General features: G+C 42.0%; 1 protein-coding gene across 1 annotated transcript in view; it reads left to right on the top strand.

The window, feature by feature from the left end:
• Positions 1–19,674, top strand: part of LOC136959845 (serine/threonine-protein kinase 38-like) — a 108,800-nt gene that overhangs the window by 17,744 nt on the left and 71,382 nt on the right. The window contains exon 3 of the mRNA XM_067254048.1: positions 11,001–11,052. Within this exon, the coding sequence (XP_067110149.1) occupies positions 11,001–11,052 (52 nt within the window). The remainder of the gene's footprint in view (positions 1–11,000; positions 11,053–19,674) is intronic.

Raw genomic sequence — 19,674 nt, 5'->3', positions numbered from 1 at the left:
AAAGAATTCTTCTGTCATCCACCACAGTTGTTTTCCGTGGTCTTCCGGGTCTTTTGGTGTTGCTGAGCTCACCAGTGCGTTCTTTCTTTTTAAGAATGTACCAAATAGTTGATTTGGCCACACCTAATGTTTTTGCTATCTCTCTGATAGGTTTGTTTTGATTTTTCAGCCTAACGATGGCTTGCTTCACTGATGGTGACAGCTCTTTGGACTTCATATTGAGAGTTGACAGCAACAGATTCCAAACACAAATACCATACTTGAAATGAACTCTAGAACTTTTATCTGCTCCTTGTCAATGAAATAACGAACTCCCTTTATGAGGGAATAACATACACCTGGCCATGGAACAGCTGAGCAGCCAATTGTCCAATTACTTTTGGTCCCTTAAAAAGGGGGGGGCCACATATAAAATGTATTGTAATTCCTACACCGTTCACCTGATTTGGATGTAAATACCCTGAAATTAAAGCTGAAAGTCTGCACTTAACCCTTGTGCTGCCTTCGGGTCATATGACCCAAAGGTTCACAACGAACCATTGTTGTGTTTACCCAATTGTACCCAATACAAAAACAAATAAATAGCATTTTCTTTTAACCTTCGCAATGTGGGGGGTCTGAGACAGCCCAACGGTTAAAAGAAAATTACTCACTTTGTTTTTGTATGCGGTAAAGTTGTCGCAATACGACGGTGGGTCACAATGACTGATGGGTCAGAATGACCCGAAGATAACACAAGGGTTAAAGCACATCTTGATTGTTTCATTTCAAATCCATTGTGGTGGTATACAGAGCCAAAATGATGAAAATTGTGTCAATGTCCAAATACTTATGGACCTAACTGTAGTTTGGATTAGTCTATTCACTGGCTTAATAATTCTACCTAGTCTAGTCTGCACACCTTCACCCAAAAACCTAGCAGAAATGTCACTGACAGCACTAACTGTACTCGAAGGTCCAACCCTAGGATGATCAGTACTATAGATCGGCAACTCCGGAGCCAGCACCCTTTCAGGTATAGACACAACACTTGTATTGTCAGACGACTGATCAGAATCCTGGTATATTGTCACAGACCCCACTGACAAAACATCCCCAACCAGATCAACATTATGTGACACAGCCTCATCCACATCAAACAAAGCTTCACTAGCAGAACTCTCGTAGGCTTCGTGGCCATCTCTCTGGTCCACTTCTGCTGAGCACACCTCTCCCAAGGGGACTACACACGGCTGTTCCACTACACTTCCATCAGATGGAACTACACCCTCCTCTGGGAGTACTTTCCCAGAGGACTCAGGGAGGCCTGCTACCCAGTGGACAGTCCTGGCATCACTCCCCTCACCATGGCTAGACTCTAAAGACATCTCAGAGATCACATCACCACTCGATAGAGATCCGTGACCCCCAGGTTCCTCCCAAGAAGGCAAAGGCAGAAAGTTGACTGGCATAATCAAGTTCCTATGCACAGTTTTGATGCGCCCAGTGGCAGGGTGTTGGATACGATATGTGTTCAATGAGCTGTTCTTTGCAACAACTATGTACACCACACTGTCGATCGGCCAGTTTCTTCTTGCCCCTCTCTCCCTTATTAGCAAGTAGAACCCTGTCACCCTTCCCTACCGAGTGACCCTTAGCCCATCTGTTATAGACCTCAGCTCGCCTCTTTTGTTGCCTACTGGCATGCTGCTGGGCCAAGGTCATGGCCTCTCTCAGATCCTCACCCAGAGCCTGGACATACTTATCCACATCTACAGTGTTCCCATCCAACAGCACACTTTCAAACATTACATCCACTGGCAACCTAGGGGTGCGTCCAAACATCAAGAAGAAGGGTGGAAACCCAGTAGTCTCATGAACAGTACAGTTATAGGAAAATGTCAAGGTGTTCAACATCTGAGGCCATTTAGCCTTGGACCTAGCAGGCAGAGCTCTAATCATCCCACCCAGTGTGCGATTCAGACGTTCCGCTTGACAGTTACCCATGGGATGATACGGTGTGGTATGGGACTTTTCAACACCAGATAACTGAAGCAACTCTGCAATAAGTGCACTCTCAAAGTTAGCACCCCTGTCAGAATGGATACAGTCGGCGAACCCATAAATACAGAAGAAGTTATTCCAGAGAACACGAGCAACAGTCTTAGCAGACTGGTTTGGGCATGGATACGCACAGGCCAGCTTAGTAAAGTGATCAGTCACCACTAATACATCAATAGACTTGTTGTTTGAATCTTCTGCGGACCAGAAATCAATACACACAAGCTCCAAAGGTGCCATTGTCACAATGGAGACAAGTGGAGCTCTAGCTTCAGGCTCAGGTGCTTTACTCAACACACATCTCTTACAGTGAGCCACGTATTCCTTGACATCCTTATCCATCGAGTCCCAGTAAAACCGCTGCCTCGTGAGCCACAATGTGCGCTGCTGACCCTGGTGACCAGCATCATCATGAACTCCCTTCAACACAAGGCCTCTCAAAGACACAGTACGACTGATATACTTTCTTCTTACTCACAGGGTGTTTCGAGACGCGATACAGGATCCCTAACCGCTTGGTGAGTTTCCCCCACTGTCTTAGAGTACACACTGTTTCTCTAGCCTCAAAGGCTCGTTCCCTCCTAGATGGGCGTCGGCCTCTATCTACAAAGAAGCTAACTCTGCTGATGACAGAGTCCCGCAACTCGTTATCATACAGCTCCCTGTGCGTAAGGACAGGTAATGGGCTCTGACCCGTGGACATCAGCTTCTCAAGATGCTGCACATGTGAAACAGCCCTCACTGTAGCACCATCACCCCACCGACTGTGGGCATGAAGGACAGCAGACACCTCTTCACCGGAGATCAACCCATTGACATTGTCTCCGTCTCTACTCAACTCACTCCCAGGAGCCATGGATGTTCTATAGCCAGCCTCAGGCTGCTCACAGGAGAGGCGGAACATGTCCTGCACATCATCCACTCGAAGACCTCTGGCTTCTTCCAGCAGAACATCATATGGAACTCTCGTCAGTCTGTGCACCCCCCCCCCACAGAGGTGTAACTACTCTCCCCACCGAAATGTGTCGATTCACACAACGAGACTTGCTGGGCTCGACAACAACAGTACTACCTACAGAGAGCTTTGTCTTTGGGGGTAGGCGCCCCCACACCAGATGTTCACTCATGGGTTGGAGTTTTACTCCTCTCTTTAACTTAATGGTGCCCACTTTATCTGGGATGGAGTCTCCTCTCCATCTCTCCAGATTTGACAAAAGACGCAGGAACTGGCTGTCACCACCCTGGCCAGAAGGGCCTGGTGTACCCACCACCCGCCAGTAGCCATCATTGGATTTGAACTGCCTAATCAGAGACTTTAACACATTAGTGCCCACAATGAGTTCATCAACCTGCCCATCTACAATAAGCACTGGGACAACATAACTGAAACCATAAAGCTGAATTTTTAAGTCACACATGCCCACTGGACTAGTTTGAGTCCCACCTCAACCCACCAGGATGACATCTGAAGGAGCCAGAAAGTTCCCTTCTACCACCCCCGCCTCCCTCAAACGAGGTACAATATCTGCACGCAGAGTAGTAGCCATGGACCCACTATCTAACATCTCCTTCAACTCAACTTTGGTCCAGTGATTAGTGCTTCCACAAACAGCGCACTCACGCTGACGTTTGGGGAGCTGTCCACGGGGCCCTCTGGTCACAGACTGAGTGTTGCTAACAAGTGTCTTCTCTAACATACTCAAAAGTTTCTCTAAGGTCCCACCCCCTGACACAGAATTCCGTATTACAACCACATTGAGAAAATGATGAGACATTAGGTCTTTTCACAAGATCCACTTCCTCTCTTGGAGAGTCAAGGACAACAGCCATCTGCTGTGAAAGTTGTGTCTTACATGTTTTACGCTCTCTTAAGAATTCATCCAACCGATCCTGTACCTCACTGGCTGTCCAGTCACGAAAGGGTTTGCTCTTGAACACTTGGGCCAACTCTTTATCAGGACAGTTGCGAACAAACATGACTGCCAACTCTGAGCACTGATTGGGCAAGGTCCTACCCTCACCTACTAGGTACTGTTCAGCTACCTCCGCAGCTTTGTTAAGCCTAATCCAGAAATCCAGTGAACCCTCATTAGCATATGGTTTGATTGAATAAAAATCAGCTAATGGCATACCTGAGCAGACAGTATCCCCAAAGTGTTGCTTGAGAACACTGAACACTGTCTTAACATCTGTGACAACAGGGTTGTTACGCATCCAGACTTTGGTCACATCCCGTGCCCTCCCCATGAGCCTAGACATCACCTCCTCAACACTTCCGGACCCAGTGTAACCCCTCTTCTCTAGGTATACACCCATTAGCTCCTCCCACTCCAGAACAGAGTATTTCTGAACCATCACCCCTAAAGATGGGCGGAGCACCGACATCTGACTTCACAACCAGATTCAGCTTGGACGCGTCAATGAAAGTAGACCCACATTGCTCCAGTATGGGAAACTGCTGGAATTGGTGAGGGGGATGGGCAGGAGAAGGACTCGAAGCCCCAGGCTGCAGTAAACTCGCTCTGATAGAGTCCCCTATTTCTGAACCAATCTGTCTAATAAGGTCATTAAGCTGACTCGGAGATGTACCATTACTACTGAAGACTGGGGATGATGGTACGTCAAAAGACAGAGGTGGGATACTCTGGACAGGTGAAGTGAAAAACCTACCCCTCCCCGTGCTTGTAAACTCAGGGCTAGCAAGCATTCCATTCCCAGGAGCAGACTGTACAATTGGTGTAAATGCAAGAACACCCCTTCCTGCACCCACACTTAAACTCCCAGCATAACTCATTTTAGCAGCATGAGGGTCTACCATGGTTCAATAGAGCACTAAAACAATGTCATTTACCGCTCTTAAAAACAAGCAAAAAAAATTAATTGAAAAAGAAAAACGTAATATTTTGCAATAACCAAATTCCCTTCTAAACATACAAACACAGATAGTCCGATTTAGTGAGCATACCACATCCACCTTCACTAATCACAAAATATCGTTGCTTACAGCAAACCACCAACAAATGTTCATGTGCAGATCCGGCGGTCGGCTCGAGCTGACCAGTCGGCAGGTCACGGCACCAGTTTGTAGCGTGCTTCACTCTGCGTTGTGTACTTTTTGATTGAAGACACTGCCACACTTGTGAATCTGCTGGAGACGGTTTATTTTCCCTGTACACGAAGAGACAGTACAGTTAGCTCTTGCGTGTACCTCGCTCCTAGCTCTCGGCCACCTCGCTAGCTGGAGGTCAGGTCGAAAAGAAAGAAAAGAGTAACAGACAAATGCATCAAAAACGACAGGTGCTGTGCACACACATTCACCGCACAACAGCACACCACACGATCCAAGAAAACACAATTTGGACAAAAACAAAAGACATACCTGTACACAAAGAGACAGTACAGTTAGCTCTTGCGTGTACCTCGCTCCTAGCTCTCGGCCACCTGAGTGAGCACATGGGAACCTCATCAACTGCCGTCCCCACAAGTCACTACAGGCACGCTAGTTAACGAGGTCTAATATTTACACTAATTATTACATATTACTATACATTTTACAATATCAACTTGGTTAAAAAACATGAATATGAACCCGACATTTCACCACAGTTCTCTAACAATTTTCAGACCCGAAGACAACGTACCTCGCTAGCTGGGGGTCAGGTCGAAAAGAACAATCGAACTGCGAGAACACAGATAACCCGCGATGGGTCAACCCAAAACACACATAGCTTTTTGACAAACATACATTTTTACAAATACGTAAACATAAATGTGTAAAAATGTCTGTACACCAACAATTGGATTTACATCTGTAATGCACTTTTAAAAACTTTTTGACCTTGACATCAAATGATCAGCCTCCCCCTCCCAATTTGACCTACTTGACCTGGTCCTTGTGTACATTTACATTTTACATTTACATTTATTCATTTAGCAGACGCTTTTATCCAAAGCGACTTCCAAGAGAGAGCTTTACAAAGTGCATAGGTCACTGATCATAACAACAAGATAGCCAAAAAACATCGCGAGTTGCCAAAACATGAAGCACACATTGTGAACAACCAAAGTAAGTGCCAAAGGGAAGAACCATAAGAGCATGTAGTTAAACAAGTCACAACCAAACAACATGAACAGCTATAAGTGCAAGTGTACCTGTGGAAAAAAAGCAAGCAACAGTAATAAAACAATATATCACAGCGAGAACCAAAAATTTAAATCAGTTACCACTAACCACAAGAGCAACAAGTCTCTAAGCAAGAGTCATTGTGATCCTTGAGGAAACTAACATCGGGTCAAGCGAACCGTTCCTAAGTACCGTTGTACTCCCGGAACAAGTGCGTCTTGAGCCTTTTCTTGAAGGTGGAGAGACAGTCAGTGTCTCTGATGGAGGTGGGGAGTTGATTCCACCACTGGGGGGCCAGACAGGAGAAGAGCTTGTGTTGGGACCGGGCGGTCTTGAGCGGTGGGACCACCAGGCGGTTGTCTGAAGAAGACCGTAGGTGGCGGGTGGGGGTGTAAGGCTGCAGGAGAGACTTGATGTAGACGGGTGCAGTCCCGTTCACTGCTCGGAAGGTCAATACCAGGGTCTTGAATCTGATACGGGCCATGATAGGTAGCCAGTGGAGAGAGATGAGGAGCGGGGTAACATGGGAGCGTCTGGGTAGATTGTAGACCAGGCGGGCCGCCGCGTTCTGAATCCTCTGAAGAGGGCGGGTTGCACATGCTGGGAGACCAGCGAGCAGAGAGTTGCAATAGTCCAACTTGGAGAGGACGAGTGCTTGGACTAGCAGCTGGGTGGAGTGCTCAGACAGGTATCTCCTGATCTTCCGGATGTTGTAGAGGGTGAATCTACACGACCGGGAGACCGCAGCAATGTGGGCCGTGAGGGAGAGCTCGTCGTCCATGGTAACCCCAAGGTTCCTGGCAGAGGATGAAGGGGTCACCGTCGCAGATCCCAGGGTGATTGAGAGATCGTGGGAGATGGAGGGTTTAGCCGGGATGATGTACAATCCAGTGTGTAATCTAGGGGAACAACATTCCACTTCTACACATAGGGATTGTCGTCCATCTGTAGCCGAAGCTAAGCTAGAGAGAGGATGCAATGGGAGACTTTCTACAGTAAGCCATATCTACTGCTTCAAATTGAAAACGGAGACCATCTTTTGATAAAAGACAAGTTCCTTAACCTATGTTGTCAATATCGCCAATAAAAAGTAAATACTCTTCAGTTACGAAGCATTTGTTTGTAGCTAGGTAACGAATATTATGTCTGGAAAAACGTAGCTAGCTATGTGACCTGGTTTCGCCGTATGATGACAGTCTAGTGTCACTAGAATGGCCATAACAAAAGATCATATTTCAAATCTGTCTGCTGTTCTACATTGCTCACCCAATTCAACTCATGGCCTGTATCTTGTATCGAAAGTGCTCGAAAATTAGCTCGTCTAATGTATGGTGGACTGAGAACATATTTGTTAGTCAAAGCAGAGCGAGCGGATGTCGTGGGAGAATTCCTACTGTGTTAGATTTACTGCTTCAAATTGAAAACGGAGAAGATATTTAGAGTAAAGACAATTTACTTAACATCTGTGTTCAATATCGTCAATTAAAAGTTAAAACTTTCCAGTTACGAAGCGTTTGTTCGTAGGATTAACGCCAGCTGCAGCAAACACATGCCCCAGCCCCGATTTTTGGCTGTTCGTGACGGTCAGCTATGACAGTCTTGAGCCTCGATTTTTGCAGATTTCTGTGAAACTTGCTGAAATAAAAACGATCTAGCTAGATTATGTACACTTTAAGCTCAATGTACATACCTTGTTTGGCCAATTTGGTCGATTGTGGAAAAAGAGTCGAACCGTTTTTAGTTATGGAGCCATCGCGCTAGCTCGATTATACGAGAATAACAGAAATTTAGCTAGAATCCACACCTCACACAAGTTAACCAAGACGCAAAACTGTACGTCCAATCCAAAAAATAGGGATACTTTCCGAGACCCAAGACTCTGCCTAAACCAGAGATATTCTTTATATGTCTGTGTGGTCAGAAATACGACTCTACCTGCAGTTTCGAAAACGTGTTCCTTTTGCTTTCCTGGTGCGTGTTTGTTTGGTTGCCACGGTGATGGCGCAGCTGTGATGGCTAACGAGCTAGGCAGAGAGAAAAACAAACATTTACCTAGCATCCACACCTCAAACAAGTTGACCTAGACGCAAACCTATACGTCCAATCCAAAAAATACGGATATTTTCCAAGACCCAAGACTCTGCCGAAACCTTTATATTTCTGTGCGGTCAGAAATACGACTCTACCGGCAGTTTCAAAATCTTGTTCTTTTTGCTTTCTCTGACGATTTTGTCACCAGATTTGCATTGGTCTCTATGGGGCGAGAGTTGGACTTTGTCTCGCTTTCGTGGGGCTCTGAACAAATGTGTACGTCTGTTGGATTCAATAGACAACTGTCTACGACCAGCACAAAATTAGCAATCTATTGATCCAAAAATGAAGCATGAAGAGCGAAAATTGTGGCAATGCTGGCAAACTAGAAATATTTTTTCAACGACATCCGAAGCTGCCCTCCACTCTAAGGGTTTCAGTCTGTTAGTTGAATAAATATCAAAAAGCTGAATTATTTAAAAATAGTTTAGGGTTTTGTCAACATTTTAAAGTTTAAATGGTGGCCCTAGCTGAAAGATTGAGGAAGAAGAAGGATTTGGAAGTTGAAGAAGTTTAAAGAAGTTTGAGAAGATTTGAAAGAAAACTCCATTGGAAACCCATAAAAATATTATGAATATTGATTTATATTAATTCAAGCATAAGAGGTACAAAGCTGCAAAGTCATAGCACCCATGGCCTGAAACTGCTGATTTTTTTGATAGCTGAACGGTTTTAATAGCTGAAGATTTGAAGGCGCTGAAAGGTGCCACGGAAAAGGTGCCACCTCCTCGAAATTCGTTTTTGCAGGTTTGGATGTCTGCTAGCATGGTAGTAGCATTGCTACGAGTATTATGCTAGCTAACGTAGCCCGGAAGCTAATTAAAACAAGCTAGCTTCCATTTCGGAAAAATAAGTTATGCTTTGGGGACCGGTATGAGTATGAGTTAATTCCCGGGCAATAGAAAACATACATTACGCACTTTCGTTTTCGAAGTGTTACACAACGGCAACGGTACTGCCTATACTCGTGCATTGCTTGGTATTATTGTTCCCGTATCAAGTGCGGCATATATTCCAGTGCGGTTTATAATCCGATTTACAAACACAAAGCTCCCATTCTGTTTGGGTGCGGTTTATAGAAAATGCGTCTTATTTTCCGAAAAATATGGTAATTCTGTATAACTCAAGCTCTCAACTCGGCAGAAAACTTACCTCTGTATGCCTGTGCCTTATTTAGGTTATAATCTTTTACAGAATTACATACTTGTGCAAGGGAGCCCTTGCGACATCTGTTGATTGAAAAGCCAATCGCAGCCTTGAAAGGCAGGTAAAAAATGCTCAGCCGGCAGAAATTTGACAGTAACAGGAGGAAAATAGATTTCAACTTGAGTTTATTGAAAATAAAGATAAAACACACATACCTAGGATAAGTCATGAAATCAGGATCCTGGAATTTGATCGAGTGCAAGATTTTTTTTCTTCTCTTCATTGCGGTCAAATGACCGGCGCTCGGTGCTTCTAATGATCAACACAAAAACAATCACACCCTGTGAAGGCGTGAAAAGGTCTAGAGTCTGTCAGAGCATTCCAGGTTTACCAACATTCAGATCTTCAGATCTTCGGATTTCAATGTATGACAAATCATTTGAAAGTTTACAATCTGCACTTTCATAATCTGTAACAAATTGAGAAATTACCTTGTCCAACAAAGGCGTCTTTTCACCAAATCGTATCACAAATGCTCCCAAATATATTCATTTTCGGGGGATTATGTGAACAAAATGGTCACAATTTCATGGGGAGTCATGGGGATGTGAGCCAGATGGCTGAGCGGTGAGGCTAGTAATCTGAAGGTTGCCAGTTCGATTCCCAGCCGTGCCAAATGACGTTGTGTCCTTGGGCAAGGCTCTTCACCCTACTTGCCTCGGGGGAATGTCCCTGTACTTACTGTAAGTCGCTCTGGATAAGAGCGTCTGCTAAATGACTAAATGTAAATGTAATTTCAAGCCCTGCATACATTTCCAGTTTCTGGAAAAGACAGACATCGACCAGACTTCTGATCAATAAAGTTTTATCTTATTTTTGTCTTATCTTGTTTTTCCTTTTTACATCACAGAGTGTTGTTGTTCATTCCTATCTAGCAATAAGTGTTTACCGTATTTTTCGGAAATAAAGCCTCGGCTTGTACCCCGATTTTACAGTTTTCTTGTGGTTGTACGGCTTATATTTCAAAGCGGCTTATAGCCCGGTTTTAGAACAAAAAAAGTGGCTTCGTCCCAAGATCTCTACAGACCGTGCAGCTAATTTAATGCTCAACACTTGAACGGGGACTTATTACTTGAAAGAAGAATTATTTACTGTGTCGTCTCAGTTACACTATTAGGGCTTGGAAATACAATGACTTGCTAATGTAGTAAATCAAACAGCTGCAAGACCCAGTGAAATTTTATGTACAGCTAGCAAACTAACTTTAGCTAGCAATCGCTAACAACGCTATGTAACAAATGTAGAAATCCTAGTAACCATGATGTTGAGTCAAATGCAAGGACAAGTTTGTAGTGCTCCTGTGCTCGCTCTCTCTGGGAAGCTTTATAAAGGGCCTGGGAGGGGCAACCACTTGTGCAGACTTAATTACCTACAGGTGTGATTATGTCCTGGCCACATAGCGCCCCACCACTGCGGCTCACAATGATTATTTGTTCATGTATCAATGTTGATGAAGCCAGAAAGCTAGCTTGTCAAGGATAGCAACTTTTCTTTCTTTCTTGGAGGTGTTAACCTACACTCTATGAACCTTCTTTTTCAGGCAGAAAAAGCTTGAAAAGGTAATGGATGAAGAGGGATTGCCAGACGAAGAGGTAGGTACCATTGACTGTTCAGTTCCTACTATGAGTTAATACAGTTGAACTTATCAGATGTCCCAAGGTACAAGTTGTTAGAATAATTCCTCAAGAAATGCACAGAGTCGCTGGAGTCAAAGTAGATCGACGGTTTATTCTTGCAGCAAGGAGACAAGTCTATGGCGGTACAGAGTTGTCTAAAATCTAGTCTACATGCATGATTATTTATAGCCTGGTCCTAACCAGACTCTCGTACATTTCATTTGTACAGAGAGCTTGCGATCGCTCCATTGACAAGCGTTAACTTCCTTGAAGGCGGGTACTCTGTTGAAGTTTAAAACGATTTGATCTGCACAGAGCCACTCTGATCTGCCATAACCAATCGCTAACGTTCGCCTCAATCAACTCCTTCACCACTACTGTAACGGAGCTAGCTGCCGTAGCTGGAAAATCAAACTTTTCCCGAACCCCGTGGGGAGGAAGGCTACAAAATCATGTCCACCAACAAAACTCAGCAAGGATTGTTCTTGCTCTGGATATTCGGCAGTGTTGCCACAACGGACCGAATAGCTTCGCTCACATTTTTCTCCGCCGCCATTACTGAACTACAACTCAAACTAGCGCACAACATCAACGTCATCGTTCTCAGCCACTCCCTCTGTTCGCTGATGTTGTTTCCAAAAATGTTGTTTCCAAAAAATGACGAATACACTGAAATCCCAGACCTAGTACAGAAGCAAAATGAAAATTGAGCGGAAGTACGTAGGAGGGCAGAGCCAGGCTAGATTATTTATCCATTGGTGAGAATTATCTTATCCTGCATAGCAGCTGTCTAGCTGATGATAGTATTCTTCCTAGGAGGTGATATTTAGTTAAAAGAACTAACATTGTTTATCACGGGTTGTGGATGAAACGGAGAGGAAGGCCTTGAGTGTTTCATATCTATTTTGCACGCCAGAGCAGTTTTCATAACACATTATTAGGTAGGAAATATTTCCACACAGTGTTCTTTTCATGCAGTATAAAGGTTACATCCTTAATTTCTCTAACACAGGCATTAAGAATGATAATATATCTGGTATACCAGTATGGTCAACTTTTGTCAATACAAATGATATCAACTTAACAATTTCATTGAGAAATTAAATATATATATATTTTTTACATGAATTATGAAAATAGTTTTTGCTAGGTTTCAAGTTTTTATTTCATTTTATTTGACAGCGCTCATTCATTCAAATGGACTCAATGTTGTCCCTGCATGATTTGACAATGTTCCAAAGAGCTTCTTGTGATGATGTCACAGGCTTTGTCAGTCTTCAGTTCCCCCATTAAATATTTCATGTGATCTCAGACTTTTTGGACCCTACTGTATGTTACACAAATGTGATATATCTCACTAGCTCCAGTCAAGTAGGCTCAAATTGAAAAGGTTGTTGCTTAAAACTGTATTCCCAAACCTTATTAACTGAAATAATTTCTACCTTTGCTTTGACACCATCTGCTATATACACACCATATGTAGATTTTGTTTTAGCTTAGGGGTTACAATGAGTAAATGGAGGTATATCTTTCATGTTATTTTATTCAGTTTCTGCAGAGTGTAGACCAGGGTTCCCTAATCCTAATCCCCAATTTGCATCAGGTGTGCTGGAGCAGGGAAACATCTAAAACATGCCGGACAGCGGCCCTCGAGGACCAGGATTGGAGAACCCTGGTGTAGACATTCTATGCTGCTTAAAAAATATTCCACATTTGCCACTTTGTCTGTTCTTAGTTTAAAATTTTTATTATCACTTATCATGGGTCCAAGCAGCTGCGGCAACCCTATTGCTTTCCTACATATTATTATTTGACCTTTTTCCTTCTGACCAACTCAGCCCCTGGGCAGTCAATGTCTTTGCCCTTTGGCAGGTATCTCCAAACCCTAACCAAATGATGTCCTTAGAAGTATGGACCTAAAATAACTCATGGTGGCGCTATAGCAAAGAGTTGTAGCGGGTTTTGCTCGTTTAAGATAGAAATGCTTAATTTATAATAAAGTATCACGAGACCACCTCAGAATTTGTTTAAATGGGCAGAGGAAACCTTGGTCTAATATGTAATAATCAGTCTAATCTTAAGTAATGAATTCTTTAAAAGTAGAGCAGATCAGATAACATGAGGGACAATGTGAGTATTATACACAATGATTTCTTTAAGAAAATGTTATTATATCATGAACAATACCAGAGAAGTTATGGGTTTGTCTTGGATTTGAATAGTAAACTGAACACAATGGATATGTGAAGAGCGCATGGGTAAGGGGAAGGGAAGGTGAAGGTGAATTTGTCCATTGGTCAGTTACTCAAGATGGGCGTCGTCCTGGGATTCATGAATAGGTGTTAAATGTCTGGTAACTTTGGATTCAGGGCTTGAAATGTTCATGCATTGCTTATACTTCAAAATATAACAATACAACATTCATAAATGGTTTTGTTAGATACAATTATTTGGATATCAAGATTGACTGACTTAACTCTATCTGAAGGGAAGTTATGATCAAACATCATTTAAGACAACATTCTAAACTATGAGAAAAGCACACATTATAACACATCAACTACTGTCATTGAAATAGTGTCCATGAGTCGTGTAGTCCTTGGGAAATATTTATAAATCCATGAAAAGTCAGTTCTCCTCAGACTCCGTTGTCTACTGAAGAACTGAATACTGTAGGGCCATGTGCACTACCTTCTGACTCCATTCTGGGCAAGAAGGTTGTAGGACCCTTTGAAGCTTCTCTTGGAAGATAAGGAAGTGATCAACCCCCTTCTCTTGTTGGGGGTAGGAGATGGGTGTGACTGGTACATTGGTTTGTCTGTTGGTTCTGTGTTACACAGTTCAACTTAAAATGATCTGAAATCCATAAAAAAAACAAAGGCAAAAGCTCTACTTTTTCCACTATACTGTGATTCAACTTTTGTACATTGCAACCTAGTAGAAATGTTGAAGTCAGTCCACTCTGTATATCAAAAGCTGAGCTCCATACAAAAACATACTAATCAGAAACTACTTCCAAATTCCACCAAAACTGATACACATGATCGTCAGACTCTCTTAACACGAAGCATTATGGTTTGTATCAATATATGGAAATTTAAGACCCAAAGGCTTGAAAATGTTACACTGAGTTTTGTACTGTACATGTTAAATATACAAACTCAATGAAACACACTGACCTAAAAATGTATTTCTTATTCTTTATCTCATGTACAGAGAGTGAATATTTTAAGAGTTTTCAGAATTAGAATGGGCTTTACTCACCAAGTTCACACAAACAAGGAATTTTCTGTATTACTTCAAAATGTTTTGTTTTCTTTGAAATCCTGAAACCTTCGCCTTAAATGGAGGTTATGTTCAGTTTGAAATGTCCCACCAAAAACTACTCACCTTTCAGCACTAAACTCAAGTGGGTGCTCAGTGCAAATAATACATATTTACAAAATGTCAGTATGCTCAATGTGAATACAACACATTTATGGTGATGTAGTCTACTAACCTGCTTTAGACCAAAACATTTTTTTTAACATAACTTGAAAACTGCTTGCCAACTGATGACTACTCTTACTCTTTTGAAAGGTGGGACTTTGTCCCATGGAATCCATGATGTTAATGGAATCCAAAGCAATCCATGCCAGGATTTTGAGATGCCCTGACAATCTTAACCACCAGGGGAGTATTCCAGGTAGCGGGTTTAACAAACTCTGAGTTGAGTTACTCTAAAATGGGAAACTCCAGAAAAGGAAAAATTCCAGAAAAGCTGATTTGAATTTGTTAACTCAACTCGGAGTACGTCAACTCTGAGTTAAGCGCGGGCATGAGAATTATTAAAAACCAACATCAATGGAGCTCCGATACTAGGATCCACCATGGCACCCGGCGACAAAAAACATTGTACTACTTCACCACACTTCAGATATAAGTTTTATTTCCTGTTTATGGTCAATCTGAGCACATATTCCAGAAAAAAAGAAACACGGCTGTAGCAGCGTATACAATTGGCATGGGAGACAAACTGCAAAGTCAATGCATACATTTGAATGTAATAGCCAGTCCATACATTGAACATTTAACCCCACTGTCCGTTAATATTACAGGAGAAAAAGTGGTGGTTTATAACCAATTGAGTTGCTGATTGAGAAGGATAGGTCAGATGTGTCGCGAATCCTTGCGAAAAAGCAAGGATTGCTTGTGCGTCGAGGTTTTATAATCCTTGCGAAAGGGGGTATCCTTTTGGAGGTGAACCCTTTGATTGGTCAGTTACTCCCACCTGGGCGTCCATCCTGAGATTGACGTATGGGTGTGAAGTGGTTGATAACTTTTCAGAGTTCAGCTATTTCAAATGTCCATGTATTGCTTATACTTCAAAATATAACAATACAACATTAATAAATGGTTTAGTTTGTAGATTAGAATCCTTTTGATATCAAGATTGACTGATTTATCATAACAGGAAAGGAAGTGACATTAAAACATCAAATTATATCAACACAGCATTAAAGGGAAAGCATACATTATAACACATCAACTGTCATTGAAATAGTGTCCATGAGCCATGTAGTCCTTGAGAATATGTTTGTAAATCCAGAACAGTTAGTTCTTCCTTAAAATCCTTTGTCTCCATACTGTAAGGCCATTTTAGTCTACCTTCTGACCCCATGGTGGGCCAGAAGATTTGAAGCTTCTGCTCTGGAGATAAGGACAAGGGGGAAAACCCCCTTTCTCCTTGTCGGGGGTAGGGGAAAGGTGTGAAGCCAACACATGATTTTTGCGCTGGTCAGATTTTTCTGGGTAGTTTGCATTAAAACTGGCAGCATGAATAGAGTTAAAGCTGTCAGCGTGGGCCAGACATTTGGCTCTTGCGGGCTGGATGTGGCCCGCGGGCCGCTAATTAGGGTTGGCTGGCATAGGCCATAGGTCAGCACATGAGCAGCTGAATCAACATTTTCACTGTAAATCAGACATGGGTTGTTCACAATGTTGTTTCTGTTAAAGATCATAAATAAAATGTGACAAACACGCATATATCAAATGTACTAAACCCAGGTGTAAAATGCAAGTAAAAAGAACTATGGAGTTTGATAGAGAATCAAAGTTATCCAGGTAAGAATCATTGGTTTCTGAGTTTTCTGTATAAAATACAGAGAGCTATAAAATGCAGTGAATGAAGTGCAATGAAAATACTGAAGCCAACTTACTGATCTCATTTACCCACAAAATTATAAGGCAAGCCCAAGCGCCTCAAAATAGCAAACAGGTACCACATGCGCCAACAGCCTGAAATGTTTGCTCACATGGACAGGAGCTTGGTTTCTGTTCTATTTCTGCTTTCCCATAGCACTTGGGGGGGGGGGGGGGGGGGTTTAGTGAAAACTCTGAGTTGGTTAACCCTGAAAAGTGGCATACTTCGGATTTCCCGTTCCAGAAAGAGAGGTAACAAAACCTTTTGGTAAGTTTCCATGGTAACTTACTCCGTGAAACTAACCTGCTTGCTAGCAGGTTTTCCATGCCAAACTCTGCATTTCTACCTATCCCCTCCCACTTTCTGAGCCTGATAGAATTGGCAGACATGGGATATCTTTTCCTGGTTCAGCCAACCGATCTCAAACAAAATTTAATTCGCTAAGTTATCCGCCGGGAGAGGATTTTAAGACTGTGATTCGAGGTGCTTTAATTCCCTGATGAATACCTAGGTTAACGTTAGAGATCTCTAACGTTACAATCTGTAATTTATTTTAGCAACATTCTCAGCCCTTAGGCCTACATCGCTGTTACTCGCCGCGGACGTGCACTCAGAACTGACCAAATGCTTTTTGGCACTGAAATAAAGACAAATAATTGAAATTGTATTTGGTCTTCTTCATTGCCTACAAATAGAAATCTAACAATGAGTATGTTTATCGGCTATTGTTCCTACAATTTACATGATTCACCTGTGACCATGTACCGTCCTGTAACTGGTGTTTCAGCAAATCTATTTCAAGATTGTAGGGGGTCAATATTGACCAAACAACCAAAACTAATTCCCCTATGGTTTGAAAGAAGATGGGAAACTGAACAGTGTATCAACATTAACAAAATAATGCCAATACCTACCAATGGAATTCCAGTTATTTGACTTTATGGGTTAAATCAGAGCAAGAATGGTCAAAGTAAGGTTAAATATATATATATATATATATAATCATTTAATCATATTGCAAATGAATGAAATTAATGAAGGTTAACTCTTACTTACTCTACCATGATTATTGTAAACCAGAGATAGAAAGCAAGAGGTGAGGAAGAAGGAGTACGACAAGCCAGAGCTGAGGAGTAGGTCTCAGGAGATCAAGAATCCACAGATGCTTCACAATTCCTTTTATACCCAAGAACAACTAATCACACCACAATCTTGACCCTTACTTATCAACATGACTATCAATGCTACAGTAAGTTACACAATGACGTGTGAGAGCCATTAGGTTGAGACTCCATCCAGTAACTCCATATTTTACCATATGAGAGGTGGGGGCAGGTTGATAGCCTTACAAGATCAGCCTTTATTCTTCTGCCCTAAGTAAATCATCTCTTGGTCAAAATAGAAATTCAGCAAATTCAACAATTAATATTCATATAGGCTATTGTTCCTACAATTAACATCACCTCTGACCATGCATCCTTCTGTAACTGGTGTTCCACTAAATCTTTTTCAAGATTAGCCTTTATTCTTCTACCCTAAGTAGGCCTACACCATCTCTTGGTCAGTTTTTGGCACTTTCTTCATGTGTTTGATTTTGGAACATGATAAGCTGAGGAAGTTTAGGTACTTAAACTCCTTTTTCAGTTCTTGCAAAAATAGTGGAAAAAGAGGAGTGGCTACTCTGATTTCCAACTCTCTTAACTTTGAACTACTTAAGGAAAAGAGAGACAAAGAGGGCAGATATATAATTACCAAAGGAAGGATAAATAACGTTCTGGTCACATTTGTTAACACATACGCCCCTCCGGAGAGTGATAGAAAATCCTTTAAATTCCTATTTGATACAATAATTTCTGAAAGTTAAGGAATTTTTGTCTGTACTGGAGATTGGAACACAATTCTAAACTACTCTGTCGATACGACAAGAACAAAAATACATAAATCCCGTAGGTCAAAGGACCTTAATATGTTAATTAAAGAGATGGGTATGTACGATGTTTGGAGGAACCTCCATGTGGTAGAAAAATACTTTACTCACAGGGCTCAACATTAACATTTTTTGGCACTGGCCCCCCCTCCAAAAGTTGTACTTTATCATTGTTACAACAAAACCAAAGACTTATAAGTTGTGTTATTCTGTTAACATGTTTAACCATTTATGAAACACATCCTGGATATAAAAAGAACTCAAATGAAATCACATTTCTAGTGATAAAAAATTTAAAGGTAATAGTCAACAAAACAATTGACTTTTAACCTCAAACATGACGTGCTCTCTTCCCTGCTGACAGCTATCTCTGCACAACTCTGGCTGGCTGAAACTGGTCCCTCAATGCTAATATATAAAAGCTTCCATAGCATTTCATCAGTATGATACTAGGTACCCAAGTCGACACCATTCTTCTGCTGCAGTTCAATAGCCTGGGGGAACGAGACTAACGGCTAGACCGTCTTAATTACGTGATATGCCGTTGTTATAAGTCGTGCAATAACACGATGGGCATCTACATTTAAATTCCTGACAACTGACCAGCATGGTCAACGGCCTCGAAGATGGATTGTCAACCATCCGCTTAGCTGTCACGCAAACCAGGTGCTGTCTGCTAGCATGGCTGGTCAGGTATTGTTTTCGAAAATTGTCGGTGCCTCTGTAAAAATATCCACTTTTGTCTGCTTTAGACGGGAACATACGACAGACGACACAGTGCATCTTCGTTCCATAAAAAAAGTTGCCTCCGTTTGAGCTCGTAGCTCTACTTTGCTGCCATCTTCACTTTATTGTCTGGCGCCAGTCTCGCGCCAGTTGTAAAATTTTTTATCGACATTAGAGAATTACAATTTGACAACCAGTCGTCACTCACTACTCAACTCTTGATTTGCCAACTGTTCGCCCCACGAGCTGCAAAGTTATTTCTGCATTTAGCAGATAGCAAAACATATGAAGGATGTTAACTTTTACAATGCTAATTTTTTTTTTCAATCAATAATTTGCAGTGGCCCGATCGGGCCAGTGACTTGCTAGTTTAACTGTCCCGACGTTACTTTTAACTGGCCCCGGGCCATCGGGCCATCGTTATTGTCGAGCACTGCTCACTATTCGGCTACTCATCAGGTGCACTCCAGAATAGACTAGAATATTCTGACCCATCAGTCATTGTGACCTACCGTCATATTGCGACAACTTTACCGCATACAAAAACAAAGTGAAGCATTTTCTTTTAACCGTTGGGCTGTCTCAGACCCCCCACATTGCAAAGGTTAAAACAAAAGTATTTTTATTTTTTTACTCTTTACTTTTCTTTTCTTTTGCTCTGTTTTGGAGTTTGTTTGGTGTAATATCATTTGTAAAATAAATATAGTTAAAAAAACAGCAACAAAAAACGCAGATAGAGGATATCTTAAAATTTCTGTTGAGA

The sequence above is a fragment of the Osmerus mordax genome, chromosome 17, assembly GCF_038355195.1.
Source record: "Osmerus mordax isolate fOsmMor3 chromosome 17, fOsmMor3.pri, whole genome shotgun sequence".
Lineage (NCBI taxonomy): Eukaryota > Metazoa > Chordata > Actinopteri > Osmeriformes > Osmeridae > Osmerus > Osmerus mordax.
This window is presented reverse-complemented; position numbering and strand designations above follow the sequence as displayed.